The 24,796-nt window shown below is 41.6% G+C and overlaps 1 protein-coding gene and 1 long non-coding RNA gene across 9 annotated transcripts in view; one reads left to right on the plus strand and one right to left on the minus strand.

Moving 5' to 3' along the window:
- Positions 1-22,349, minus strand: part of EEA1 (early endosome antigen 1) — a 51,672-nt gene extending 29,323 nt beyond the window's left edge. The window contains exons 1-12 of one of the 5 annotated variants that reach the window (XM_028747504.2): positions 22,210-22,349; positions 16,625-16,717; positions 16,174-16,296; positions 11,640-11,767; positions 10,745-10,799; positions 10,566-10,631; positions 9,288-9,327; positions 8,355-8,468; positions 8,145-8,266; positions 7,209-7,364; positions 3,742-3,858; positions 2,668-3,006 (exon numbers count right to left, since the gene is read on the minus strand). In XM_028747504.2, coding sequence (XP_028603337.2) covers positions 2,668-3,006; positions 3,742-3,858; positions 7,209-7,364; positions 8,145-8,266; positions 8,355-8,468; positions 9,288-9,327; positions 10,566-10,631; positions 10,745-10,799; positions 11,640-11,767; positions 16,174-16,296; positions 16,625-16,717; positions 22,210-22,233 — 1,377 coding nt within the window. In that variant the 5' untranslated portion in view covers positions 22,234-22,349. The other 4 variants (XM_077934806.1, XM_028747506.2, XM_077934807.1 and 1 more) reach the window with 4 other exon arrangements.
- A 108-nt stretch (positions 22,350-22,457) lies between these two features.
- The window catches only part of LOC114605861 (uncharacterized), a 76,542-nt gene continuing 74,203 nt past the window's right edge, over positions 22,458-24,796 (plus strand). For 2 of the 4 annotated variants that reach the window (XR_003708675.2, XR_003708678.2), the window contains exon 1: positions 22,544-22,975. This is a non-coding gene — a long non-coding RNA (uncharacterized LOC114605861). Of the gene's footprint in view, positions 22,976-24,796 lie in introns of all 4 variants that reach the window. The other 2 variants (XR_003708676.2, XR_003708679.2) reach the window with 2 other exon arrangements.

A 24,796-nucleotide genomic window follows, 5' to 3' on the forward strand; every position in this document is an offset into this window, starting at 1 on the left:
TTTGATATCCATGAACATTGGTATCATCCTGGAGTGGCACTGCTCTGTGCTATTTCCAGTCCTATCTGAGAGCCAGAGAGCAGTGACTGGGGACTGGCCCCATAGAGCCTTCAATGTGGGCTTCCACAAGAGTTTGTTTTATTCCCCCATGCTGTTCAACATCTGTATGAAACTACCAATTGGAGTCATCTGGACATTATGAGAGTATTGTCATCAATATACTGATGACACACAGCTCTGTTTCTTCTCTCATCTGCAAATACAGTGGTACCTCGGGTTACATATGCTTCAGGTTACAGACTCCGCTAACCCAGAAATAGTACCTCGGGTTAAGAACTTTGCTTCAGGATGAGAACAGAAACCATGCGGCGGTGGCGGCACAGCAGCAGCGGGAGGCCCCATTAGCTAAAGTGGTAATTCAGGTTAAGAACAGTTTCAGGTTAAGAACGGACCTCCAGAACGAATTAAGTACGTAACCAGAGGTACCACTGTATGGCAGTGGATATGCGGATCGGAGTCTACTGAGGAAATGTAGGGTCCTTACAGAGTGAGGCATTTTGGCTGAAGTGACCTAAACTGTTCACTACACTTAAAAATTAACTGCTGTTAAACTTTGAACAGTATTTCCCTTGGCAAAGCAGCAGCAGTGCAGGCCATCTTCAAGGCTACCTTGCCCGGACATTCTGACATGGGCAAAATGTGGTGCAGGAGTATTGCTGACCACTCTACTGCAATGGCAAAGCAGAAGTTGTGCTCCTGGAGTCCTAAACAGAAACGGGTGGGTAGGTGAGTGGCCAGGTGAGAGCATTCAAGTCTGCTCCCTCCCCTCTTCCCATAGCACTGTCAAGGCAAAAGTCTCAGTATGGCTAACAGGCAGGCTTGCCCTGCTCTTACACCACAGAACAAGCAGCCCCCACAACTTGCTTCCACTATAAGCCCCCCTTTCCTCCAATGTGGGTTACCTCAGCTGTGAATTTATGCTTTATTTTGTAATCCACATATGAAAATCAATAAATTGAAATATATATATATATATATATATATATATATATATGCAGGTTTTGGTGTCCTCGGGTATCTTCCCGTGAAGATATCTTACACGGGAAGATACCCGAGGACACCAAAACCTGCATTCCTGTACCCGTGAAAATCTACGAAAGCAAATATATATATATATATATATATATATATATATATATATATATAGGTTTTGGTGTCCTCGGGTATCTTCCCGTGTAAAAGTTGGGGTGTCTAGGCGACGTTTCGACGAGGTCCCACTCGTCATCTTCAGGCAGGTGCTTTCGGCTTCTTGTTACTGGAACAGAGCAGGATCTCAGTGTTTGAGTTCCTATAAATACTGTTGAGGAGGTGTGGCCTCCAATGTTCTGGGCAGAGAGGAAGTTCCCAGGCTAGTGTGCCTTTTCTTCTTTTGTTCCTTAATTGCTTGAGGGATATCTTGAGTGATTTCTTGAGTGATATCCTGAGTACCACTTAGGTGGGTCATTAGGTGTGGATTAGTTGCTAAAGCCTTTGTGTCTTGACCTCTTGAACTTTGTGAAGAGTTTTTCTGAGAAGATGGGTGTACTACATTTAGTTGTGCTCTGGCTTGGCTTCGTGTATAGGGGCGAGCTGTGGTTTTGTGGCCTGTGCCAGCCAGATCTGTGTAGGGATTGCAGGGGGGTGCAGCATCCGGAGGTGCCACCATGGTTTGGCTACTGGATGGTGTCTGTAATTTATCTGTGGAGAGGGTCTGGGTTTGGGTCTGGTGTGGTTGATTGGTGATGGCGTTCTGTGTGCCTCTGGATCTGGTGTCAGTTTTTGTGGGGAGGGCTAATTTCCAGATGTCTGGCAAGCGGGATGTGTCGTCACGCTTGTTCATGTTGTGAGGGTGTCACAACATGAACAAGTGTGACGACACATCCCGCTTGCCAGACATCTGGAAATTAGCCCTCCCCACAAAAACTGACACCAGATCCAGAGGCACACAGAACGCCATCACCAATCAACCACACCAGACCCAAACCCAGACCCTCTCCACAGATAAATTACAGACACCATCCAGTAGCCAAACCATGGTGGCACCTCCGGATGCTGCACCCCCCTGCAATCCCTACACAGATCTGGCTGGCACAGGCCACAAAACCACAGCTCGCCCCTATACACGAAGCCAAGCCAGAGCACAACTAAATGTAGTACACCCATCTTCTCAGAAAAACTCTTCACAAAGTTCAAGAGGTCAAGACACAAAGGCTTTAGCAACTAATCCACACCTAATGACCCACCTAAGTGGTACTCAGGATATCACTCAAGAAATCACTCAAGATATCCCTCAAGCAATTAAGGAACAAAAGAAGAAAAGGCACACTAGCCTGGGAACTTCCTCTCTGCCCAGAACATTGGAGGCCACACCTCCTCAACAGTATTTATAGGAACTCAAACACTGAGATCCTGCTCTGTTCCAGTAACAAGAAGCCGAAAGCACCTGCCTGAAGATGACGAGTGGGACCTCGTCGAAACGTCGCCTAGACACCCCAACTTTTACACGGGAAGATACCCGAGGACACCAAAACCTACATTCCTGTACCCGTGAAAATCTACGAAAGCACATATATATATATATATATATATATATATAATTTTCTTCTGTGTGAAAAACATTCATCTTACCTGATTTAGTTCATTTTGAAGTTGTAGGCCATGCTGTTCTTTTTCTTCCCTTTGTTGCTGTAGCTGTTTGAACTCGGCCTTGAGGTGTTGGTACTTGGTCTCAGCTTCTGACAACTCTTCCTTAAGTTTCTGACTTGCTTCTCTCCTTTCACCCAATTCTTTCTGTAACCTCTGTAATGAGTCCTCAGATGCAGACAGCCTTGCCTGAAGTTGTTGACAGTCCACGTCCTTTTGATTAAGGGTTGCTTGCAGATTTTTTTTGCCGAGTAATTCTTCATTTAGACTTTCTTCTAATTGAGTATAACCCAACTCTCTTTTTTTCAACTTTTCTGCCAGACTCTACAGTATTAGATTAATTTAAAATTAAAGTATAGGTTACTCCATTATGCTGTGAAGTTATTCTCAACTGAAATTCTTAAGAAGCGTTGACTGGTATCACGATACCGTTCTTTTACGAGGAGATAAAAAACAAAGTATGTAACAAGTAAGAGGGCCAACTAATTCAGTCTAAAACACATGCATCTCACAGCTGAGTAATACTCACGTGAAGCTGCTGCTGCAAAAAGGGCCACATCCACATCACAGATGAACATTTTATATGGTTGTGGCGGCCCAAGAAAGGTCTGCCACCAAGGCACAAATTACAGTAGCTGCACACACAGCTCCCACATGAGCAAACAGCTTTTCACTATCTCTATACCTGTCTGTAAACATCACAGCAATGCCATGTATTTCCAAATCTTGGGAGTATGGGAAAGCTGACATGGGTATGAACTCTTAATTTCTATCTTTTATCTCTCCCCAAAATCAAATGCATTCCCCTTTAAATACCAAGGGACAGTATCATGGTCTCTGCTTTCTTGTTGTGTTCTTTTAATAACAGAAAGAAAGGGAAAAAGTCAAGGGGCACCTGTACCACTGAATTATTTTACTTCTGCCAGCTTCATCAACTGAGTTCTACACCTCTGAAATTCCAAGGATGCAACGTTGAGAATTTCAGCCAACCACTTAAAAATGCTAGGTTTGGTGTCAATTGACATTCTCAAATAAAGTTAATAGCTCTAGGATTCTTACCTGGTTTTTCTGTGTTAATTCATTAACGGAAGTTTGAAGCTTCTGAAGGTCCCGTACATATACTGCAACCTCCTGTGGTCCTTTGGCAAGTTCAGCTCTTAACTGATTTATGGTAGTCTTAAAAAGAAAAAGAAAAAGGTAGAAGAACAATTCACATATTGTGTGTGTGTGTGTGTGTGTGTGTGTGTGTGTGTGTGTTCCATGAGGGGATTCTAATGAAACTGAGTTTTTATTAGTTTAGATCACCACCAAGAAACTGAGCATACTTAATTATATCTAGAATCTCTGGAAGAGGAAGCTTTGCTCCTGTAGCACTTCCTTCGATTTCTTCAGGATGAGAAGGAAACTTTTCTCCCCGTTTTATTGGGGTAACCAGAAACAACTTTTCAGAAAGGAGACGCAGTGCGCAATTTTTTTCACAATTATCTGATATAGATGGATACAGGGCAATGTGATGGTATAAAGCTCAAAAGGTTTTACTAACTGATTACTAAATCAGCGTTGAACTTTTACGTATGAAATGCAGGTCCCTTACTCTTTTACCACAATAAGTTATTATTTTTAAAAATGAAAGTTAAAAATATTGAGTGCCCCGGGGGTGGGGGGAAAACATGTTTACTATCAACACGAGAAAGAGAATTTGGTGACAGAGCTCAGATCCCTGAAAGGTGTGTGTGCATGTATGAACCTATTTTGCATGTGTGTGCACTCACATGTACTATGGCTACGAAACAGCTACCAGGATGTAGCTTGCAATGAAACTACTGGCTTTCCATAACATAAAAGTATAAGCATTCGCTACAGACAGGGTTACTTTTGGACAACTGGTCCCTTTCCATGGTCCTTTTTTGTGGTTTTATGAAGCAAGAACATCTACAGACTGAAGGTGTTTAGACTGCTTGTGACAGATGGAATTGGTTTGTCTACATTTTAACACAAGCTTTGCGAGTGGTCAGGTACCCCACCTTGTCTTTGGACAAGCAGTAGCAATTGTAGAGTGCTTCCTAACTACTACGCTTTTTGCATAAGCTCTAGCCCTTTTATTTCTATAACTTAACACCCCATTCTTCAACCCAATGAGGTTCCCAATAAATTCAAATAAAGCTACACTTCTTGGCCATGAGGGACCTTGCCACGCTAATCCAAGCTGTCATAATGTATAGGATTAGCTGCTATAATGTGATTTATTATGCCATTTTTGTATTTTCCAGCTGTGTTTTATGCTCCACTTGTAGGCTGAACTCAGCAGGATACGGCAACTGTACTGCTGTTCTGCTCTCCCCCTTCAGACATAATTAGGAGTATAGGACTCCTGTTCCACTGATGTTATATCAAATGAGGTTCTATGTCAAATTTCCAAGTCACTTTTTAAAACTTAGGAGGACATGTTTATTTTATTTAAGTAAAAAAGGTGAGTTAAGCAGGGGTGGTTATGAGGTACCAAAGGGGGGAAACCATGCCACATCCCCCAACGCTTCCACAGATGTGAAATAATAACCACAGCCTTTAGTTTTTCTTCCTCCGTAATCACACTCTGTGGCATTGTTCATCTACTTACCCAAACATTTTGCTGAATTGTTAAAATATTTGCAAAAGGTTTACTGAAATGTCTTTGATTTGCACACATACACAGTAAGTTCCCACCTGATGTAACAAGATATTGAAATGATCTTTAGAACTGAACTCAACATGATAGGTTGGGATTTTTGTTTTTGTTTTTTTAAAAAGTATTACCTCAAGTTCCAAGACCTCCATGAGAAAGCAGCAAAAAAAATAAAACAGATGGGTGAATGGTGAAAGAACGCAGTGATAAATGCTAGTACCACGTTAAACACAAATTTCATGAATTTCATGGATGTACTTTTAGCAGAGCTAGGCTGCAATTCTGGGGTTAAATACCACTGAATTCAATGGGGCTTACTTCTGAGCAGAAACACAGAAAGCTGCACTATTGGGCTGCAACACCTATGCACACTTACCATTGGACATATTAGGACATACTTCCAAGTAAACATATATAAGATTAAGTTGCAAGTATTTAGATAACTCTTTGTGGGCAGCACCTTTTTAATTCAGGGACCCAGTCCCACTACAGTTTACATTCTTTGAGTAAAGAGTATTTGTTTTGCTTTCTCATACTGGCTTATGCCCATTATATATCAACAGCTGTCCTCTTTGGGTAAGGAACCTGTTACCCTCCAGATACTGTTGGCAGCCTGACCAATGCTAAGAGACAATGAGAGTTTGAGTCCAACAGCATCTAACAAGCCACAGGTTTCCCACCCATACTCTCTATCAGTGGTTCCCAACTGGTGGTCTGCAGACCCCAGGGGTCCACATAACCCACCCAGGGGGTCTGTGACACCATTCACATAACTAAAACTACCATAAGAGATATTAAAATTTTCAAAAGTAGGGGGTGCATGGCTTAGCTTCTGAAAAACGGGGCGGGGGGGAATACTTCGCTAATTGGGAACCATTGCTCTATATAATCAAGCCATAAAGCATTTTTAGTATCTAGAATCCAAGAGGAAGATGAGCACAGATGACTAAAAAGAACATGTCACAAACACTGAATAATAATATGATCAATGCAAAACTAACAATCTAGACAGACAACTTGTTTATAGATTTTCATATAGCTGATCACCACAATCTTAAGCACTTTTTTTGGTAAAAAAATGAGGTGCTAGTACTCATATACAGTGGTACCTCGGGTTACATACGCTTCAGGTTACACACTCCACTAAGCCAGAAATAGTGCTTCAGGTTAAGAACTTTGCTTCAGGAGATGAACAGAAATCGGGCTCCGGCGATGCGGCGGCGGCAGGAGGCCCCATTAGCTAAAGATGTTCTTCAGGTTAAGAACAGTTTCAGGTTAAGAACGGACCTCCGGAACGAATTAAGTACTTAACCCGAGGTACCAGTGGTCCGTACTTAACCTGAAACTGTTCTTAACCTGAAGCACCACTTTAGCTAATGGGCCTCCTGCTGCTGCCACGCCGCCGGAGTCTGATTTCTGTTCTTATCCTGAAGCAAAGTTCTTAACCTGAAGCACTATTTCTGGGTTAGCAGAGTATGTAACCTGAAGCGTATGTAACCCGAGGTACCATTGTACTTATTAAAGTGCCATGGGAGCCAGCAGAAAATGGCTCCAAGGGGAGGGAGAAAGAGGGGGGGGGGAGAGAGAGAGATGCTAGTACGCTGTACCAGTGGGTACTGTCACAAAAAAGCCCTGCCTAGAGATATCACCATATAATAATGAGAATAAAAACGATATTGTGAAATGGGAATTGACTTGGAAGTAGCAATGCACACAGGCTTCCAAAGATGATATGAATTGATAATGATAACAGATTCTAGTAAAGGTTTTTTTAAAAAAAATTACAGTAAAGAAAGAACTCAAGAAAGAGTCCTAGATTAATATTTATTTTCACATGAGAAATATTTTTTGCTAGATACTCTACCTCTGAGGTTGAACATTCTGCTCGCAAATGATTACACTCATCTTTCAGTTTCTCAGATTCTTTCTCACGCTCCAAAGTCATCTTGTCCATCAGCATTTGAACTTGAACTAATTCCTTCTTTAAAACAGCAACATCTTCCACCCCGGGCCTCTGAAGCTTTAGAAAAATGAAAGAATGGAAAATACATCTTATGGAAATCAGACTGGCAGCATATTTTCAATATGGTTTGCCAGAAATTTGCTGACTTGACACCTGCGATCGGGGATATTAACAGCACACAAAAAATATTCTATACTGCACTGGCCAGATTTAGATTTGCTTAAAACCAACATGGTGGTTGCCTCATGTGCAATATTTCTGTATTTGAACAGTTCTAGAACAGCAAATCTAGCTTTCATTTCTTAGGTCCAGACAGTTGGTTTAAACTTCATGGGATGTCTTTACACTCAACTCCTGTTGCTATAGTACTGTGCAACTACATCTACTGAAGCTGCTCAGAGAAATTAAAAGTCATATGAAGGTTAAAACTTGCAACAGCTGTGGGTAATAACTTGTATCTAGTTACTTTTTGTACTCAGGAATAGTTTCCTGGGTAGAAAATGCACTGTGCAGTTGATTAATTGTGCATACGTACATAAATTTGAATGTGGCAAAAAAAGCCATGATAAATTTAGTAAACAGGGGGGGAAATAAGTACAAAATTCTTAGTTCCTAACAACAATTTCTCTTTCCCTCTTTCATTAGTTTTTTTTAGTTTAGGGCAAGACAACAGATTCTTACATCAGGGCCTTGTTTTGTAACATTAAAAAATCACTGTCAAAGATGAACAATAACAGCTTGTTTTAAAAATGCAGTTAAAATGATCAATAGCTGGAACCGTCCCCTTCCAATTTGGACAAAGCACAAGTAAAACATGATCACATGATAATAAGTTACCAGCTCTGTTTTCAAATCTTCGCATACACCTCTCTCTTTTTGTAGCTCTTGTGTCAAACTGGCCACTTTCTGTTCTGCAGCTTGTCGAAGGCTTGTTTCTTCATCATATTTGGCTTTAAGATCTCGTTAAGAGAAAGGTCACACAAAAGGTCATTCATTTAATTTAAACTGAAACAAGCATCATGTTGCATAACAATTATGGACACTTACCCACAATTTCAGTGGCCAACTGTGCTGCTTTCTGTTCAAATAAGTCTTTCATCTGCTTAATATTAAAGTTTTCTACATGACTCTCTTCTAGCTGCTGTTCTAATGATTCTAATTCTAAAAAGAAAGCATGTTTATTGAATATCTCAGAAGTGGAATAATGTTTCACAGACCCCTATACTGATAAAAATAACATTTTTTCACATTAAATAGAATCTTGTCATGTGAATAAAAAATGATGCTTAACATAATCAAATCCTAAAGAAATCAGTACATCTTCTAGGAACCCCAGTTGTATTGCAAAACTACTATGCAGACATGCTGCATTTTCATACAAAGTACAGGCATATTTCACATTTATTCGCAGCAATCTTGAGCACTATTATTTAAATTTATTTTCCCACATTACTCACTTAGATTATAAGGATTTCCTGCTTATTTTAACATAAATACTAAAGTGGAGGACTACAAGTAATTTCCAGAGCAAATAGATCATCAAATTAATCAAATTAACTGTGTGTTAATTGTGGTTTCCCAATTATTTAACATGGTAGCAATTGTGGTTTATTAAATCATTAACTATAACAAGCTGCAGCAAAAAGAAATTGTTCTAAAAGGGAAGAAGCTACAGGAACATGTACACTTTTACAAGAAAATTAATCTCCTTTCCTCTAATTAAAACATAGAACCAGCATGACTTTCAAGAGGTACAGAAATGGCTCTAGACAAAAGCAGAGAACAAAATTTTAGAATATTTGTCAGCTGCACGTCAAACTGAAATATTTGCACTACAGCTGATTGGGTCACTTTCTTGAAGCAGACATTATCGGGGGGGGGGGGGAATGCTTCAAGAGATATGTGAATCATGCAATAACATTTTCTTGACAATTACATTTCTTTAACCACCACAAAACTGTGTTTTAAAAAGTATGTTACCTGTAGATGCAGCAGTTTCCAGTCCATCAGGTTTAGACTCCTTAAAAAGAAAAAAAGAAAATTTTCAGAGGTATTTAAAAATATTGCCATTTAGTTCCACAAGTTAAGAACTGATTAAATTCAGCACATTTCATTGATCAAATTCAACAGTTACCTCTAGAGAAAAGAATGCCAAGTTGTTGTGACTAAGAATAATCCTGCACTTGAGTAAGTTACCAAGACAAATTATTTAGTACATACAAGTGCTTCTATGAGTCCACATACTACACTAAGGGCACAATAAATAATGCTATGCTTTTATGCTATCTCCATTCACTTTGACAGGACTCCACGGAAATGAATGAAGATTGTAAAGTAGTTGCATTTGTTGGGTTACTATGCATTGATTCTGCTACAATCAAAGGACAGAGCTGCAGAATGAAGCCTCCACGGTCTTATCCCACCTGGCACTCAAACTGCCAGAGAGAGAGGCAAAGCGACCAGAGAAATGAAGACAGATGCAGATAGGATCAGTAGGTGATATCAAATACTCATACTCAAGAGTAGGCTGATTGAAATCAATAAACGTAAGTAACTAAGTCCACTGATTTCTATGGTCCTAATGCCAAGTATGACATAGCTGGATATCACCCAGTAAAAATAGGGGGGGGGGGGCTATTAATTTTGATCAGTACATGCATATCTGGTTTTCACATGTTTTAAGAGTGCATTTTTTTGAAAAAGCACACTTTAAGCAATTCTTCCTTAACTGGCACTGCATTAAAGAGGGGCAGAAGGAGAAGATCAGCAGAGGAAAGACAATAGAGAAGAAAAGGGTGGTAGGAGGAAAAGGAAGCCATGGGGAGGAAAGAGAACAAGATGGGAGGGAAAGGGACAGAAGTCTTAAGGGGGGGGGAATAGGTCCAGAATAGGAATATGAAAGCTCTGTAGCTGGTCATACTGTTGACACTACTACTATATAGTTCAGGGGTGGGGAACCAGTGAACTTACAGATGCTGCTGGACTTTTAACTCCCCATCAGGGTCATTTAAGTTCAACAGTGTCTGGAGTGCCACAGGTTCTCCACTATTGGTATAGGTTAAATAAATCTATTAAATAAATCTATTAAATGATACACACACACACACATGCAATATTCTTAAACTACTTCAGTAAATGAGTTATGGAACTAACTGAATCAGGCCACGTGCCTTACAAAAAAGGTTTTAATCTTCCATTTCAAGGATGATAACAAACTGCTTGTGGTAAACCTGCTTCAAGTATTTTTAAAGCAATTACTTGCTGCCTCTGCCCTTGAACTTTCTCTAATTCTTTCTTCAGCTCTTCAGAGTACCATCGCTCCTCCTGAGCAAAGGGAAGTTAAAAGCATTTTATGAGCTTATAGGTTTGGCAATCTTCTAATGCACTTTTTAATTTTAAACAAAGAACTGCATTCACAAGTAATGCACACTTCCAACCTTAAGTGAAGCTTGCAAGTCTTGAACTTCTTGCCGTAGTAGTGTTACATCATCTCTGAAAAGACAAATAATGTTTGAACTTGTGTTAAAATAAATTTTTGCAGTTAAATTAAATAACATTTATTTCTCTGAGAAATATTCAAACAAACTACTTTCAGTTAGTCTTCTGAATTCCAGATACAAGTTAAGCATATATCCATTAGCTCCCCCTTATATTAACAATCATATTTAGAAATGCTACACTTATTAACATAAGTACCTTAAGATGCAGTCCAAACTTAAACATTGGCTTTAGCTGGACTTACTTCCTAGTTAAATAAACTTAGTACTGCAATCCAGTTTTGAAATGCATATGCAGTCATTTCTCTACATGAAGCATTAGGAAAACATCTTTTAAGGGGGGAAAATGTATTTTAAGAAAAAACATCTTTTAAGAAAAAAAGGGGAACCAGAACAGTCAATAATTACTACAACAATGATATAATATTATAGAGAGAAAAGCATCTTTGCGACTGCAGCAACTTATTTTATTTATGTGTTACTTTCCAGAAAAGTCTTGAAGCAACAACAATAAACATAATAAAAATAAATCAATATTAAAAATTGTACACTAAAAGTTCATTCACAGAAAAATCGTAAGAAGTGACGAACAATTCAAAGGCCTAGCAAGTTTTTACAAACGGTACACAAGAAAATCCCATTGTACCTTGTCTGCTACAATGAATAGCATGCAAGCTGTTGAAGATTCTATCACTGGTAGCCTTCATCCTTTCATTTAACTGAACCATTTATCTACTGCAGATTAACATGCTTCAATATATTATTCAATGCTCAGATTACTACATGCTTAACATGCCGTTATGATAAGTTATTACTGCTTAGTATTGCTTAGTACCTGTTTGGAGACATGTTAGTTTCTCTTCCTTGGCTTGTATCAATACCAGATTCATGAACTGCTTCATAGTGCTTAAAAAGTTCTTCAGCTGATCCATGAGACTTCATACAAAGAGGACAAATAAATCCCTGTAACATAAAGGGGGGGGGGATTAATAGTATTCCCTTGCTTTTTATACTACTTTTAATTCATCATTCTATCTAAATATAGAATATTCTGTAACGAAACAAGAAAACTGCATTTCAACAATAGTTTTCAAACCACTCATAAATGAGTCAAACGAAAACTATAAATTGAGATGGATGTGCCTGCAATAGTTGCAGTAGTAAACAATAATTGTAATTTTGAATATGATAAGCAAATAATTGCTAATTCAATGCCAGACATGCCATACTTGTCCACTTTGACTTTTGGAACACTTTTAACTTACATTTTAAACCTATATCACTTCTGTCACTGGGTTTGTCTGCACTTTGTCTTAACACATGTATGATACTGATCCATAGGATCTTTCTGCAGAATTCAGATTCCAGACTCCAATTCAGACACTGTGCCAAAACACAGCTAAGGAAACTTACCTCTAGGCCACATTTGTATGTAATGCTGAACTATGTGAGTGAAGTAAAATGAGCCTAAACAAAAACTCAAGCTCACAGACTCCACCTTCACCTTCCCTTCCACATTGCCAGGAGGAACACCTCTGGAACATTTAGTTTCCATTTTATAGACGCTTGGCTTAGCCTTACATATTAAGCAGAGACAGTGATTTAAACTGCTTAGCTAAATAAGCCAGCTTCGTAACTCCTGGATTGAAGCAGAGGCGGATTTAGGGAAGCACAACAGGTTTGGTCACACTGAGAGTGAGGCCTTGGAGTCGCCACATGGGGTGCAGCAACTATTATGCAGAATGGAAGGCGAGATGTGCGGGGTGCCAAATTTTGGAGTTGCACGGGACACTGCTAAAGTATGAGACCCGAAGATCCACAAATGACTGTTTTAAACCATGACCTCTAATGCATACATGAGGAAGATGAACATGTTTATTTTAAATCACGATTATGGTTCATACATAATGCTGCGCCAGCAATCTGCAGAAACTAAATGCTGCAAAAGTTATTGTCCTGGCAGCATGGATGGAAGAGATGGAAGAGGGACCATTGTCCAAAGTATAAGGCAGCTCCCTATTGGCAACTGCCACACATGACTCTCTTTGCAAGCTTCATGCTTTTTCCCCCACTTCTAAACAGGAAACACAATGTTGGGACTTATGAAATAGGCCAATGAGCACAGACTGCTGACTCAGTCTTTGAAACATGCCAATGAGTGGATTTCCCTTTCTCCTTGATGAAATGTTCCCTCTGGATACTGGGGTTTCTAATTCACATGTAGAGCATTACAATGCTACAGAAGAGAGCAAGAAGAACCTACACTGAATTCTGCAAGCACACCATAACTGCTAGATTGAATAGATCATATCAGCACAACCCAACAAGGTAAGTCTACTGTAAATACACATTCGGTATAAAATGTCATTAGACTAATAATGAGGAATGAGCTCAGCAAAATCCTTTATGCTGGACATTAAGAGTAGGTAGGTAGCATCCTTCCTATGACTTCCACTTTAAAACAAATTGTATATTCACTGTAGAGCTTACCTTACTCTTTATAATTGTTTTATATGTAATTTTAAAAATTGTTTTTATATATGCAATGTTTATGTAATATATTGTAAATGTATCATAAATAACTTCAAGATGCCACCGAGAAAATAATTCACAAAGGAAATAAATAATAGCTGTTGGATGCAAACTGTTATAACATTGTTGAAAACAGACATGTTGAAAAACATGTTTTTAAAAGTATTTACCACCCCTATCAGAAAAAAAATGCATCATGATCAAAAAGCTGTTAAAGACACTTATATACGTGGCATTCTTCATCACTAAGAGCTGCTTCTAACAGTACATTTTCCTTATATGCAAGTAGAATCAAGTATGGGGACCTAAAATGCAGATATAGCATTCAAATGGAAGCGTCCTCCATTTTATTTGCAAACCGATCACTCAACGTTCAACCATTAGCAACTAAAATGCACAACTAAGGCTGCCGTGTTTTATACACTTAGGGCTGGATCAAACGCTCCATCTCTCTCACTCAAAAGACCAAAATTTAAAATAATAGTAAACACATATAACATAAAAACAATGCATCGTAATTTACTTAAACTATAGGAAGACTATAAATTTAAAAGTTTTACACATTTTAATGCTGTCAACTAGCAATTTTATTCATGTGGTAAAATTCAAGAGATCACGTCGTAGTTGCTATGGTGATCCCATAAGTGATAGGCAACGATTATGTTGCTATCTAGGGCAGAGTTAACTAAACTTTTATATTAAATATTTTTTGCAAACAATATTTAATATTTAAAAACACTATATTTAGTTAGGATTTACATGGCAACATTTGGTCAAAAAGAGATGGCAACAAAAAGAAATGTCACTTGGGAGGTAATAATGGCACTCCCAACAAGCGGTCAAACTTAGCAGAAGGAGAATGAGCACAAACTAAAACATGTTTTCATAAAGGGCTATCAGCTCATACCACAAAGGCTTGGTTTACAGCACAATCCTACGCATGTCCACCCATAACTAATTCCAAATGTGTCCAATAAAGCTTACTCCCTATTAAGAGTGTTTAGGATTGCAACCTTAGACACTGATAGAATGAATCCATTGGCCCCAAACAAAGCAAAAGCATGGTACAGTATTTTTAATGCTTTCTTCCAAACATTTCAGCAAAGGCATGCCTAAAAAAGGGGGAAGCTAAAATGGACTTACATGTAAGATTTAGCACTTTGATCAAGCCACTCACATTTACTGTTGTTGGCATCCGTCTGTCTCGAGAGACAGTGGAGTGAACCTCCGGGGTGAAGTCAAACTGCTGCGTTAGCAGCACCAAAGTGACCTCCCCTGAGCGCAAGCCTGGGCAGTGTGTATGGAGGTCCTGGGCTGCCCAGACAACAAGACCCGCCCACCCAGCTTCACTGATGTGGTCCAAAGGAAAGCAGAGCAATACATTTGGCACCAGCTGGGTGTACAAGGACTTCTAGAATTTGTGTTGGGTTTACTCCTTAGCCTTTTCTTCTCCTGAAGATATTCTGCAAGGCAGCAATGGTATAAGATCAGAGTTCTCCTTCTCCTAGATGAACTACCTTCCCAGGTTAACAAGTCCCATCTGCTCCTCACTTTCTTCTACAACACCTGAAGACCGCCTTCTTGACCATTGGCCCCACTATTAGTCTTGTCTGCTCAATCCGCCAAAGCCTGTCTTTCATGCAAGGGAAGTCCTTAACTCAATGAAAGTTTAAGACCCATCAGCTACCCTCACCTGGTTTAGCTAGCCAGTCAAAGCCTTTTCCCAAAGTGTGGCTGCTGTCACATGCTGACAGCTTCTAGGAGCCACAGACGAGGACCAAAGGTGGACAAACTACTCCATTTACTGTGCATCTTTAAAAAAAAAAATCTGCAAACTAGTATGAATGAAGCTACAGGAGAGAAGTTAAACTTCCTCCATATCTGCCAATGCTAGTATGTAGGGTTCACTGCAACGTTTTAATTGTTGGTTGTATGTGAAAGCAATACCTTTTTAAAACGCACAGTGCAAAAGCTACTTGAGCTCATTCCCAGATTCTCCTGACAGTGCCTGAGTGCAATTGTTTTACTATTGATTGGTGTTTTATTAAAAAGACAAAAAAAAATCAAGCCCTTTACCATAAGAGGTAACATTTTCTAAGAGAGGTTTCACTACATACACTACAAAAAAATTTTAAAAAACAATCCTGACTTTTCTTCAAGTAGTCATGCCTTCCTAGTATGCCTATGAACTCTCAATAGAAAACCCCAAGCAAAACTACAGCTGCCTATGTATGAGCCATGTTGAAGGTGGTGGATTCTTCACCACTCCAGTCTTCTACAGGTTTGAAACGCTCCGGCAAAAATCTCCACCTTGGTCCATAGCACAGACCAAGCTGCCCAATATAGCTCTATATCCAGAAACCTAGAAGCAGAATTTCTAGTGAACAAGTCTGTCAAGCCTCAAACACTTAAATGGGAAAATGATTTTATACACTGTTCTGTCAGTTCACAATGAAATATGCAGGAGAAAATTCAAGTAATGTATCAAGTTGTTCAAATAACTACATGAGGAACAAAAACATGCAAAGCTATTTTCAATATGTAAACGCCAATCTTTGATACCACAGCCATTTCACAAAAGGCAGCTGCAAATCAGAAAGAAGGAACCACAAGACACCCTCAGGACATACAATATCTGGCACTGGCCTTCTGTTATGGATATAACACCACCACCACTAAAAAAAACCAACAACCACCAATACACCTTGTATCTTCCTAGAGTAGGAAGTATCCAGAAAAGCTGAAGGGGCCCACACCAGAGCAACCAGAAAGGAAAAGCACTTATTTTTCCAAGCATCCCAGAACCAAGCCACTGAAGCCAAATAAACAAGACCCACAGTGGCAGTAGGCAGTTCACAAAGCTCCAATCTTCTTGTTTCTATCCCAACGTGCTCTTGGTAATGTTCGGACAGATCAGTGGCAGTAACACACATTTTCATGCACACTGGACAGATGAAGCCCTGTGAAAGAGTTGCTTTTAGGCATGTATATATTTTAAAACATTGGAAGCAAACTGAATGTCAAAAAAGGCAGCACAATGCTCAAATATGTAGCAATGCATAATGCAGCAAATATATAGAAAATATGAGATTCACCAAATGGGGAACCAAACACAACGCAAAACAACATTTTATGCAATATTGCAAGATATTCAATGCAACTAAACACTGAACATTGAAATAGGTAGGGGGAGTAAGCTTCCTAGGCATTTTTTCCAAAGAGTTCAGATCCAAGGTTTAGAACAAATCTAAGTTCAATCTAAGGTAATGTATTATTATAATACAGTACCTCTGAAGAGCTCTCATTGTTGACATCCACCGCATTTCCTGGGACTGCAGATGAATCGGAGTCAGAACTCTGAGATCCAACTCTGCCTGGAGTCTGAAAACAAAAAGGCAGATGTAATATATTATATTTCCTTATTGTATTGCAAGAAATAAATAACTATTAAATCAGTTATACTTTATAAAATCTTTCACAACAGATGCACATGTGAATTGTTTAAATTCTCTGTTCTAGAGTAACAGGAAATTACACTAGTGCCTCCAACTATATTCAAATGTACAAACTGAGCAGGAGTGTTAGAGCTATAGCAACAAGCATACAGGTTGGCACTATCACAAAATAAGAACCTTTATCTTATTAGTAGAATGTGTAATAAAAACTATCAATTGTCCAATAATTCTCTAGGTTCCATGGATGTTTAAATACACATGTATGTTGCCGTGGCTTCATGCATTTCCCATAAGCAACTCAGTGAAGTACTGTAGCACAAGCTATGTTTTTAAAGCATAGATCTCGCCTTACTTATTTATTTTTTAACACAGGCATTTTGTGCATATGCTAGACACTGAATATGTTCAGTGGCATATTTTAAAAAAACTTTTGCGGAACAGCTGAACATTTTTAAGGCCTAGTGAATGCATAGATCTTCCACCTGTCCTTCTCTGGACTGAAGCTACCATGGCAGATATATTTTTTTCAAATATGGTAGCCATTCTACATTTTAACAGACACAGTAGTGCCATATTGTAAAGAAAATCTGATCGACACCAATGTACACAGTACTTATTTGATCTTTTTAAAGAAATCACATATAGAAAACTTTTCATTTGTAAATGAAGGAAAAGTATAGTAATCTTCATCACCATCATCATCATCAACAAGAGGGCAACTGGGCCATCTCAGAGTTGGGACAATTAACCTTTTCGGCCCAAGGACCACATTCAAGATTCAGCATGTGCACAACAGTGGTCACGGCCAAAGTGGTTGCGCCTATGCAGAGATGCATGAGGCCTTCTACCCACCCTTTGTAACTTCCTCCCATTATATATCAGACATGTGCCCTCTTTATTTTATTTCAGTGCCTACTAAAGATATTCCTCTTTCATCAAGCCTTCTATATGGAGATATTTATTCCAGTTGATAGTTGCACAGAGTTTGAATTGCTTTTATATATTCCTGTTGTTTTAATCATAATGTTTTATATATGCAACTGTTTCACAGGTTTTTATTATATTGTAAATTGTCTTATGGGAAGCAATTTTTAAACGAAATACCTAGTAATAGATAATAATAATAATGTGCACACCACATATCACACAGATGCATAGTGCGCGCACACAGGCACACTTCACTCACACATACACATACACTTCTCTCACACATACATGCAAGCAACCCTGCATATATAGGCATATATTACTCCATCCTAGCACTCTCGTCCTAGCACTGCAATGAGGCTATTTCTCTATCACAGCCCTGAACTAGGAGGAGAGGTTTAAAACTCTACAAAGCCCAGCACTGTGATGGAGTTTCAAATTGCATCAGTGCACATGGCTGAGATGAGAGTGCGCTGATGGGGTGATTTCTCCCCATCTGTTTACCTTCAAAGGCACCTCTTCTTCCTCTAACTCGGCACCATTATGAAGAAGATCTTACTGCTCTGGAAGAGGAAGAAGTACTCAATCCTGTTTCCCGAGCACCTACCAATGGCACTGTGCCAAAGGGAGAAGAGGTGCATTTGCAGATAAGAGAAGGCACACCCAATTCAGCAAGCAGGTGGAAGACTACTTGGCAGCAGTTTGGCAGGCTTCATCCAGCCCTCCCATGCATTTACTACCTCTAGCTCAGCACATCAGAGGGTACCTTTTTTGTTCTTATTTCACTTGTTATATATAAAGTTGGTCATTACCTGGGAAATCATAAGGAAACAGCTAGCTGCAAACTATAACAATCTTGCAGAAATTGCACCGAGCAATGAAGTACACACATTAGAAGAACAGGCTCTTAGTGATAAAAGATACTCTTAACACATCTTGAAGATCTCACCAAGTCTACGGTAAAAACATGTCTTCCTTCATCAAAAACAACTAAGCTAATTACCAGCAAACTACGCAAAAATCTTCTAAGCATTCAAAGTGGGTATCGAACATTTAGGATGCAGTTTTCACCACATGATTTTAGTGTTTCATGGCACTGGCATTATAAGACAGATATTCAGAAACTGGAGCACTCTCTTTCAATGAGCTAAGTGACTCAACTCCATTCTGAACAGCTTACAGGTAAACCCACAGAAGAGGCAAGAATCACCTTTGGTCTTCAATGAGTCAATCCACAACTGAAAAAAAACCCTCTATATTATGGTATTCTTGTTTCTATTATGTTCACTTTCAATATCTAAGTTTTTACCTACAGAAGATCCTTCCTTATCCCTTCTCCTGCTTCCATAGCATCAGAACAGAAATCAGCCCTTCTCTTTCTTACTGATTGGTGCGCTGAAATATTTCATATCAGGGTCAGTAACCTTTTTCAGTCCAAAGCTACATTCTCTCATGGTCAATCTTCTTTATAAGTTGGGTGCATACCATTAGTGCTTGGGGCAACAGATGTTACTCTTATCTTTGCATAGAAGGCTACAGTCCAGCCAAGCAAAAGCCAGAGGTTTCCATACGTACAACTCTCCAGCCAAGCAAGAGGCATTGTTACAGTTCTACAGCATTTTCCAGCATGTGTGGAGCAGGGTGTGGAGCAAAATGAGGGAAGGATGTAGCCTGCATTTGGCCCCTTGAACCAATGCTCTCCGCCCCCCCCCCCCCAGTGTATATGAAAGTACGGAAGTATCCAAGTCAGACCATTAATGAATCTAGCTCAGTACTATCCATAGATATTTTTCCAAGCCCTGCCATCACAGATCCTTTAACTGGTGAAGTCAGGGACCGAAACTGGCATGAGCATAGCATGAGCTATGATCTCACAATATCACCATGTGATAAAGGAAATAATTAGCAAGACAGATAAGAGCAAGAATTGCCGTAGCCAGGATTTTTGTTTGGGGGGGGGCAGGCTTTTGTTCGAGGGGTAGAAGCTCAGGTTTCTATTGATTTGTATTTATTTTGATTGATTTTGGCAGCAGCTGCTATGCCCAAGACAGCAAGATAGTTTTGAATATAAGCAATGACTAAGATTAAGGGCAGAGCTACAGAAGACAGCCACAGTGTTCATGGGCTAGCAAGATATTCAACATACGGTATGCTTTAACTTGGGTTTACAAGTCAACAGAAGAACAGGAAAGTCAAATAACTGTGCACTACCCAAGATTACTGTGGATATGAGCCTGGAAACTCTCACCACATAAATGTGAAGCAGAAATGCCACGATTCTGTACCTCCAGTCCAATCCCAGTAAGTTTGTTGTACTAGCCATTGGCCATGGCAAATCTAAATAAAAAATACAAGCAAAAGGGGTGTTGCGCCACAAATAATGGTCTTCATTTAGATCTCTGTGACTCCCTTACAGTTTATTGCTATATTGCCCAGGGTCTTCTTTCTGATCTTTTTGGCTGCCAAAGCAAAAAGAGTGAATTTATGAGTCACTGAAGTATCTATATTGCTAAGAAGCCATAGGACCTTCTCTGCCAGGTGAGAAATCACCTCTATTATGTACGTTATATCTGACACATCTCAGTATTCAAGCGTATATCAAAGGTGGTGATAAAGAAGGTGATCAGCAAGAGTACAGTCGTACCTTGGTTTTCAAACAGCTTAGTTCTTGAACGTTTTGGCTCCCAAACGTCGCAATCCCAGAAGTGACTGTTGCAGTTTGCGAACTATTTTTGGAAGCTGAACGTCTGGCAGGGCTTCTGCGGCTTCTGATTGGCTTCCTGCAGCCAATCAGAAGCCGCGCTTTGGAAGTTGAACAGACTTCCGGAACAGATTCCGTTCGACTTCCAAGGTACGACTGTACTAGGAAGGGTGATGGTGCATTTACTCTGAAGTAATGGTCACAGTAGTAGTTCCATGTTATGTATGTGTAAGTTCATATCATGGGCCCAAATGTGAATGTGAGACACTTCTATCTACTCAAATAAGCAAATACATAAATAATCACGCAATGGTAGGAGCCTCTGCCTCCCAAAAGTACTTCAAGCACCATTCAGTTTGCACAACAGTCATTCTGCCACTGGTTTTAAAACTCCCCCTATAATGAAAGAGGTGGGTGGTAAGAATAGAGAGGAATGTTAGGCCAGTGGTTTTTTTTTTTTTTTATTCTGGGGTAAGAAGTCTCCATGCTTTCAGTTGAATATAATTTCAAAGACCAGGGCAGAGAGCATAGAGGATGCCATGGCTTCTGAAGGCATATTTTAGTCAGGAGCTTTTAATAGTTCCCCTAGCCCTGGGAATTACTTGACCACCATGGCAGGCTAATGTCCTATGCACTCTGTGCATTAACTGCTACTAACTACTGTACTTACAAGCACAGGACTCAGCAGTGTTTTATTTGCTAGATTCTCCTCCTTTTCATTCCTCTCCTCTCTCACAGTCCATGTCAGTGGCAAATGGCATGTGCTGCCCCAACCAGTTGTCAGCCACTATTTTCCCACCTGAGAACACGGCCAACCCCAGAGGGAAGTGTACAAGATCCGAAGACATGCATACAAACATGTGCAACTTCAAACAGAGATTTAATCTGCTGCAATATTTAATAGCACGAGCCTTGGAAGAGTCAGTGAGTAATGCCTTCCACCCTCAACAGAGACACCTCCCTGTCAGAGGGAGAAACCAGCCGTGATTAACCCCGTCAAGTGCCAGGAGGCCTTCCGCACCAGGCTACTCTGCTAAGGCAACTGGAACCAGATGGGGCAGGAGGAAGGCCGAAGCCCCTTCAGAAGCTGCCTGGGCCCCACATTTTGGGGGAGGGGGAGACAAATGAGACTCCATTTCCTTCGCACTCCCCATTGCTCCCCTTCTGTAGTTCACCCCTCCTTTCCTTCGCCCCTTCCCCAGTAGCCCTGAACTTCCTCGCCCCCTATCTCGCCCTCGTCTCGCCCCCAACCCTCTGGCAGGGACCTAAAACCTAACAGCGCACCCCCAAATCCCCCCAGGGGAACAGGCGTGGGCCCTGTGCCCCCTCCTTCCCCTCCACACCCCGCCAAGCGGCAGAATCGCCCGACGCCCCTGTTGCTCCAGGCCCGGCTCAGCCAGTTGCCTGGGCCACTTTCCCCGGCCATGAATGAGCGAGGGAAGAAGAAGGGCCTAATCGCACCAGCAGCTACGGCCTGGAGAAGAGGGAAGTAAGGGAAGCGCCGCCGCCGCAGCGGTGGCGGCTGGCGAGCCGGCCCCAAGGGCCAGGAAGCGGGCAGCAGCCAGGTTCCCTGCTGCTGGGATGGGCTCGTGTCTATAGGCGTGTGCGTGAGGAAGGAAAGACCCCGGTCAGGTGCCGGTTGTCTGTTCCTCGGGCAGACTCCAGGAAGTGCGGCTCCCTCCGTCCCTCCCCATGCTCCTGCTGCTCCTGCTCCAGCCCGGGCAGGCAAGCGCTGCAGCGGCGGAAGAAACGCCCTCTCGCCGCCGCCGCCGCCGCCGCCGCTCTCTTACCCTCTGCAAAATCCTCCTAAACATTGTGGCGGAGGTCACGTCCCCTCCAGGGCGACGGCGGCGACAAGTCCGAGCTCACCACGGCGAGCTCCCGGGAGTCATGCCCTAATCACGGGGCCACTCCAAGCCCTGCTCGCTCGGCCCGGCCCAACTCGCTCCCGTCGCTCCCTGACAGAGGAGGAGGCGGAGGCGGCGCTGCCAGGACTGGGGCGGGAGCAGGAGGCGGCGCCGCGGCGGCGGCGGCAGAAGGAGGTGCCACCCTCTGGGACTGAGGTGGGCGGAGGCCGCGGGGCTCTTTCCTCCTCGGTGCGCCCCGTGGAGGAGCCGGGGTCTCGGGCGGGGAAGCGGGGCTGAGTTGCTCTTCGAAGGCTCTTCCGAGAGGGGCGAGTAGAATTGGCGGCGCTTTCCCTCAGGCACGGCGGGAACGGCCGCTTCCTCGTCGCCGCCGTCCTCCCCTAAAGCGACGCGCGGCGGAAAGGGGAAGTTTCTCATCCTCACGCCCCACTTCTGTTGACAGGGCTTAGGCGCCCAAGGATCGCCCGTGAGGAGGAGCGGGCCCCACGATCTGCTTCCAGGACCCAATCCAGCCACGGATAGGAATCAAAACGGAAGGAAAGCGTGCTCCTAGGCATGCATAGAGTGCTCTGCTCCAGGTATGGCTCCAGCCATGTCCACACATAGGAGTTGTGGTGGCATCTCCTGAGGCCTTGATATAGGAAAATTGAGCATATGTGAGTTGTCAGTCCAGGGCGTTCAGATATCTGAGGTAAGCCTGTAAATATCAGCCCCACACTTTCTTCTGGCCTCCTTAACTCCAGATCCCACGGCCCCACAGTCGTGCTCCACAGTCCCCACAGTTTCTGCACAGAATAAATTCTTGGATTGCATGTTCTGCGCTCTTGGCGAGAACTAACCCCCTCCATTTAGTACCAGACTCGGTGAACAAGGCAAGATGCCACAAGACTCTTTGTTGTTTTAATCACCAAAGCGGTCTTGAAAGCTTTACAAAGCAGTGGTTTTATGGGCCCCTACAATTAGCAAAGAACATAAGAAGAGCCCAGCTAGATCAGACAAAAGGCCTATCTAGTCAAAAGTCCTGTTTCCCAGAGTAGCAAAACAGATCCCTTTGGAAAGACCACAAACAGGACAGGAAGGTGTGAAGGAGTGAAAGCGTTTCAACGATTGTTGATTTTGGGGGTTGTAAAATGATTGCTTTCTGCTTTAGTTAGAGGCTGTTCTTCACTGGAGGATCAAAAGATCCAGGGGAGTTCAAAAGTTTCAGAGGGCTGGGGCAACCCAGACAGATGAGTGGGGTATAAATATTAGTATTAGCTACCCTTGAGATTCATCCAGAGGCTGTAGCTAGGCTGCTTGTGGGGGAAGACTACTATGTAGCTGGCAAAATTAGAAGGGCAGAAACATTTAAAAGGTGGCAAATGGTGATGGAAGGAAGGGCCAGCAGCTGCAAATCTCAGTGCTATTTGTTATCTGGAGTTCTGGACTATAGAGATGACTATCTTCTCTGTGAAGATGATGTGGGCCCAGTCAGCCTTCCTCCAAAGGGAACCATCCAAATATGTTGTTGTGACTACAGCAGGGGCAATGGGCAGTGATTGCCAGCACTTATGGGAGTTGTAGTTTGAATTCTCTAGGGCAAGCTGCTTGGAAAACCTGGGGAAATCTTCTTATTATAACAGCAAACCTCTTAACTGTCAAGTCACAGAATTGTAGTGAACAGGAAATGGATTTCCTAATTACTCTTGCAGCACTTTCTTTGCTCTTCCTTCCAGAGAAAGTCTATCACTTTTGAGTCTTGTGACAGTTGCATGGCTGTTTACTCAAAAGGAAACCCTATTGTGTCCATGGCAATGGTTCCTCCCACTAAGACCAAATGATGTGAATGGGAGCTGCACATTCCAATGTACAACATAGAAAGGCAGCATCTGCATCCAGTTAATGTATGATTTCTGATCCAATGTGTTGTACACACTTGCATCTCTTTATCTGGATCAAGGCCAGTATAACATAGGATTAAGTAAAGTTGAAAAATAAGGGGAAAGGGAAAAACACATCATTTCAACCAGTTCTTTAGTTTTCTTGAGTTTTATTCAAGCAGAGCCACCAAGTTGTATTATAAGGAAGAAGCCACTTTTCCCTAAAAGTTTATATTTTGAATTTCCTCCAAACAAAGCCATGAAGAACAAACTTTGGTTCACCACCAAACAAACCATGGAAACAAACCATGGTCCCAGGATTGTACATAGCAACAGGCCAGAGTTTGGTTTATGTCCAGGCCAGTGTAGTGTAGTGGTTAAGAGCGGTGGACTTGTAATCTGGTGAACCTGGTTCGCCTCCCTGCTCCTCCACATGCAGCTGCTGGGTGACCTTGGGCCAGTCACACTTCTTTGAAGTCTCTCAGCCTCACTCACCTCACAGAGTGTTCATTGTGGGGGAGGAAGGGAAAGGAGATTGTTAGCTGCTTTGAGACTCCTTAAGGGGAGTGAAAGGCAAGATATCAAGTCCAAATTCCTCCTCTTCTTCTTCTTCCCCATGCAGCACATTTATTTTAAACCATGATTTAACATTG

Source organism: Podarcis muralis, chromosome 10 (genome assembly GCF_964188315.1).
Source record: "Podarcis muralis chromosome 10, rPodMur119.hap1.1, whole genome shotgun sequence".
In the NCBI taxonomy this organism is placed as follows: Eukaryota; Metazoa; Chordata; class Lepidosauria; order Squamata; family Lacertidae; genus Podarcis; species Podarcis muralis.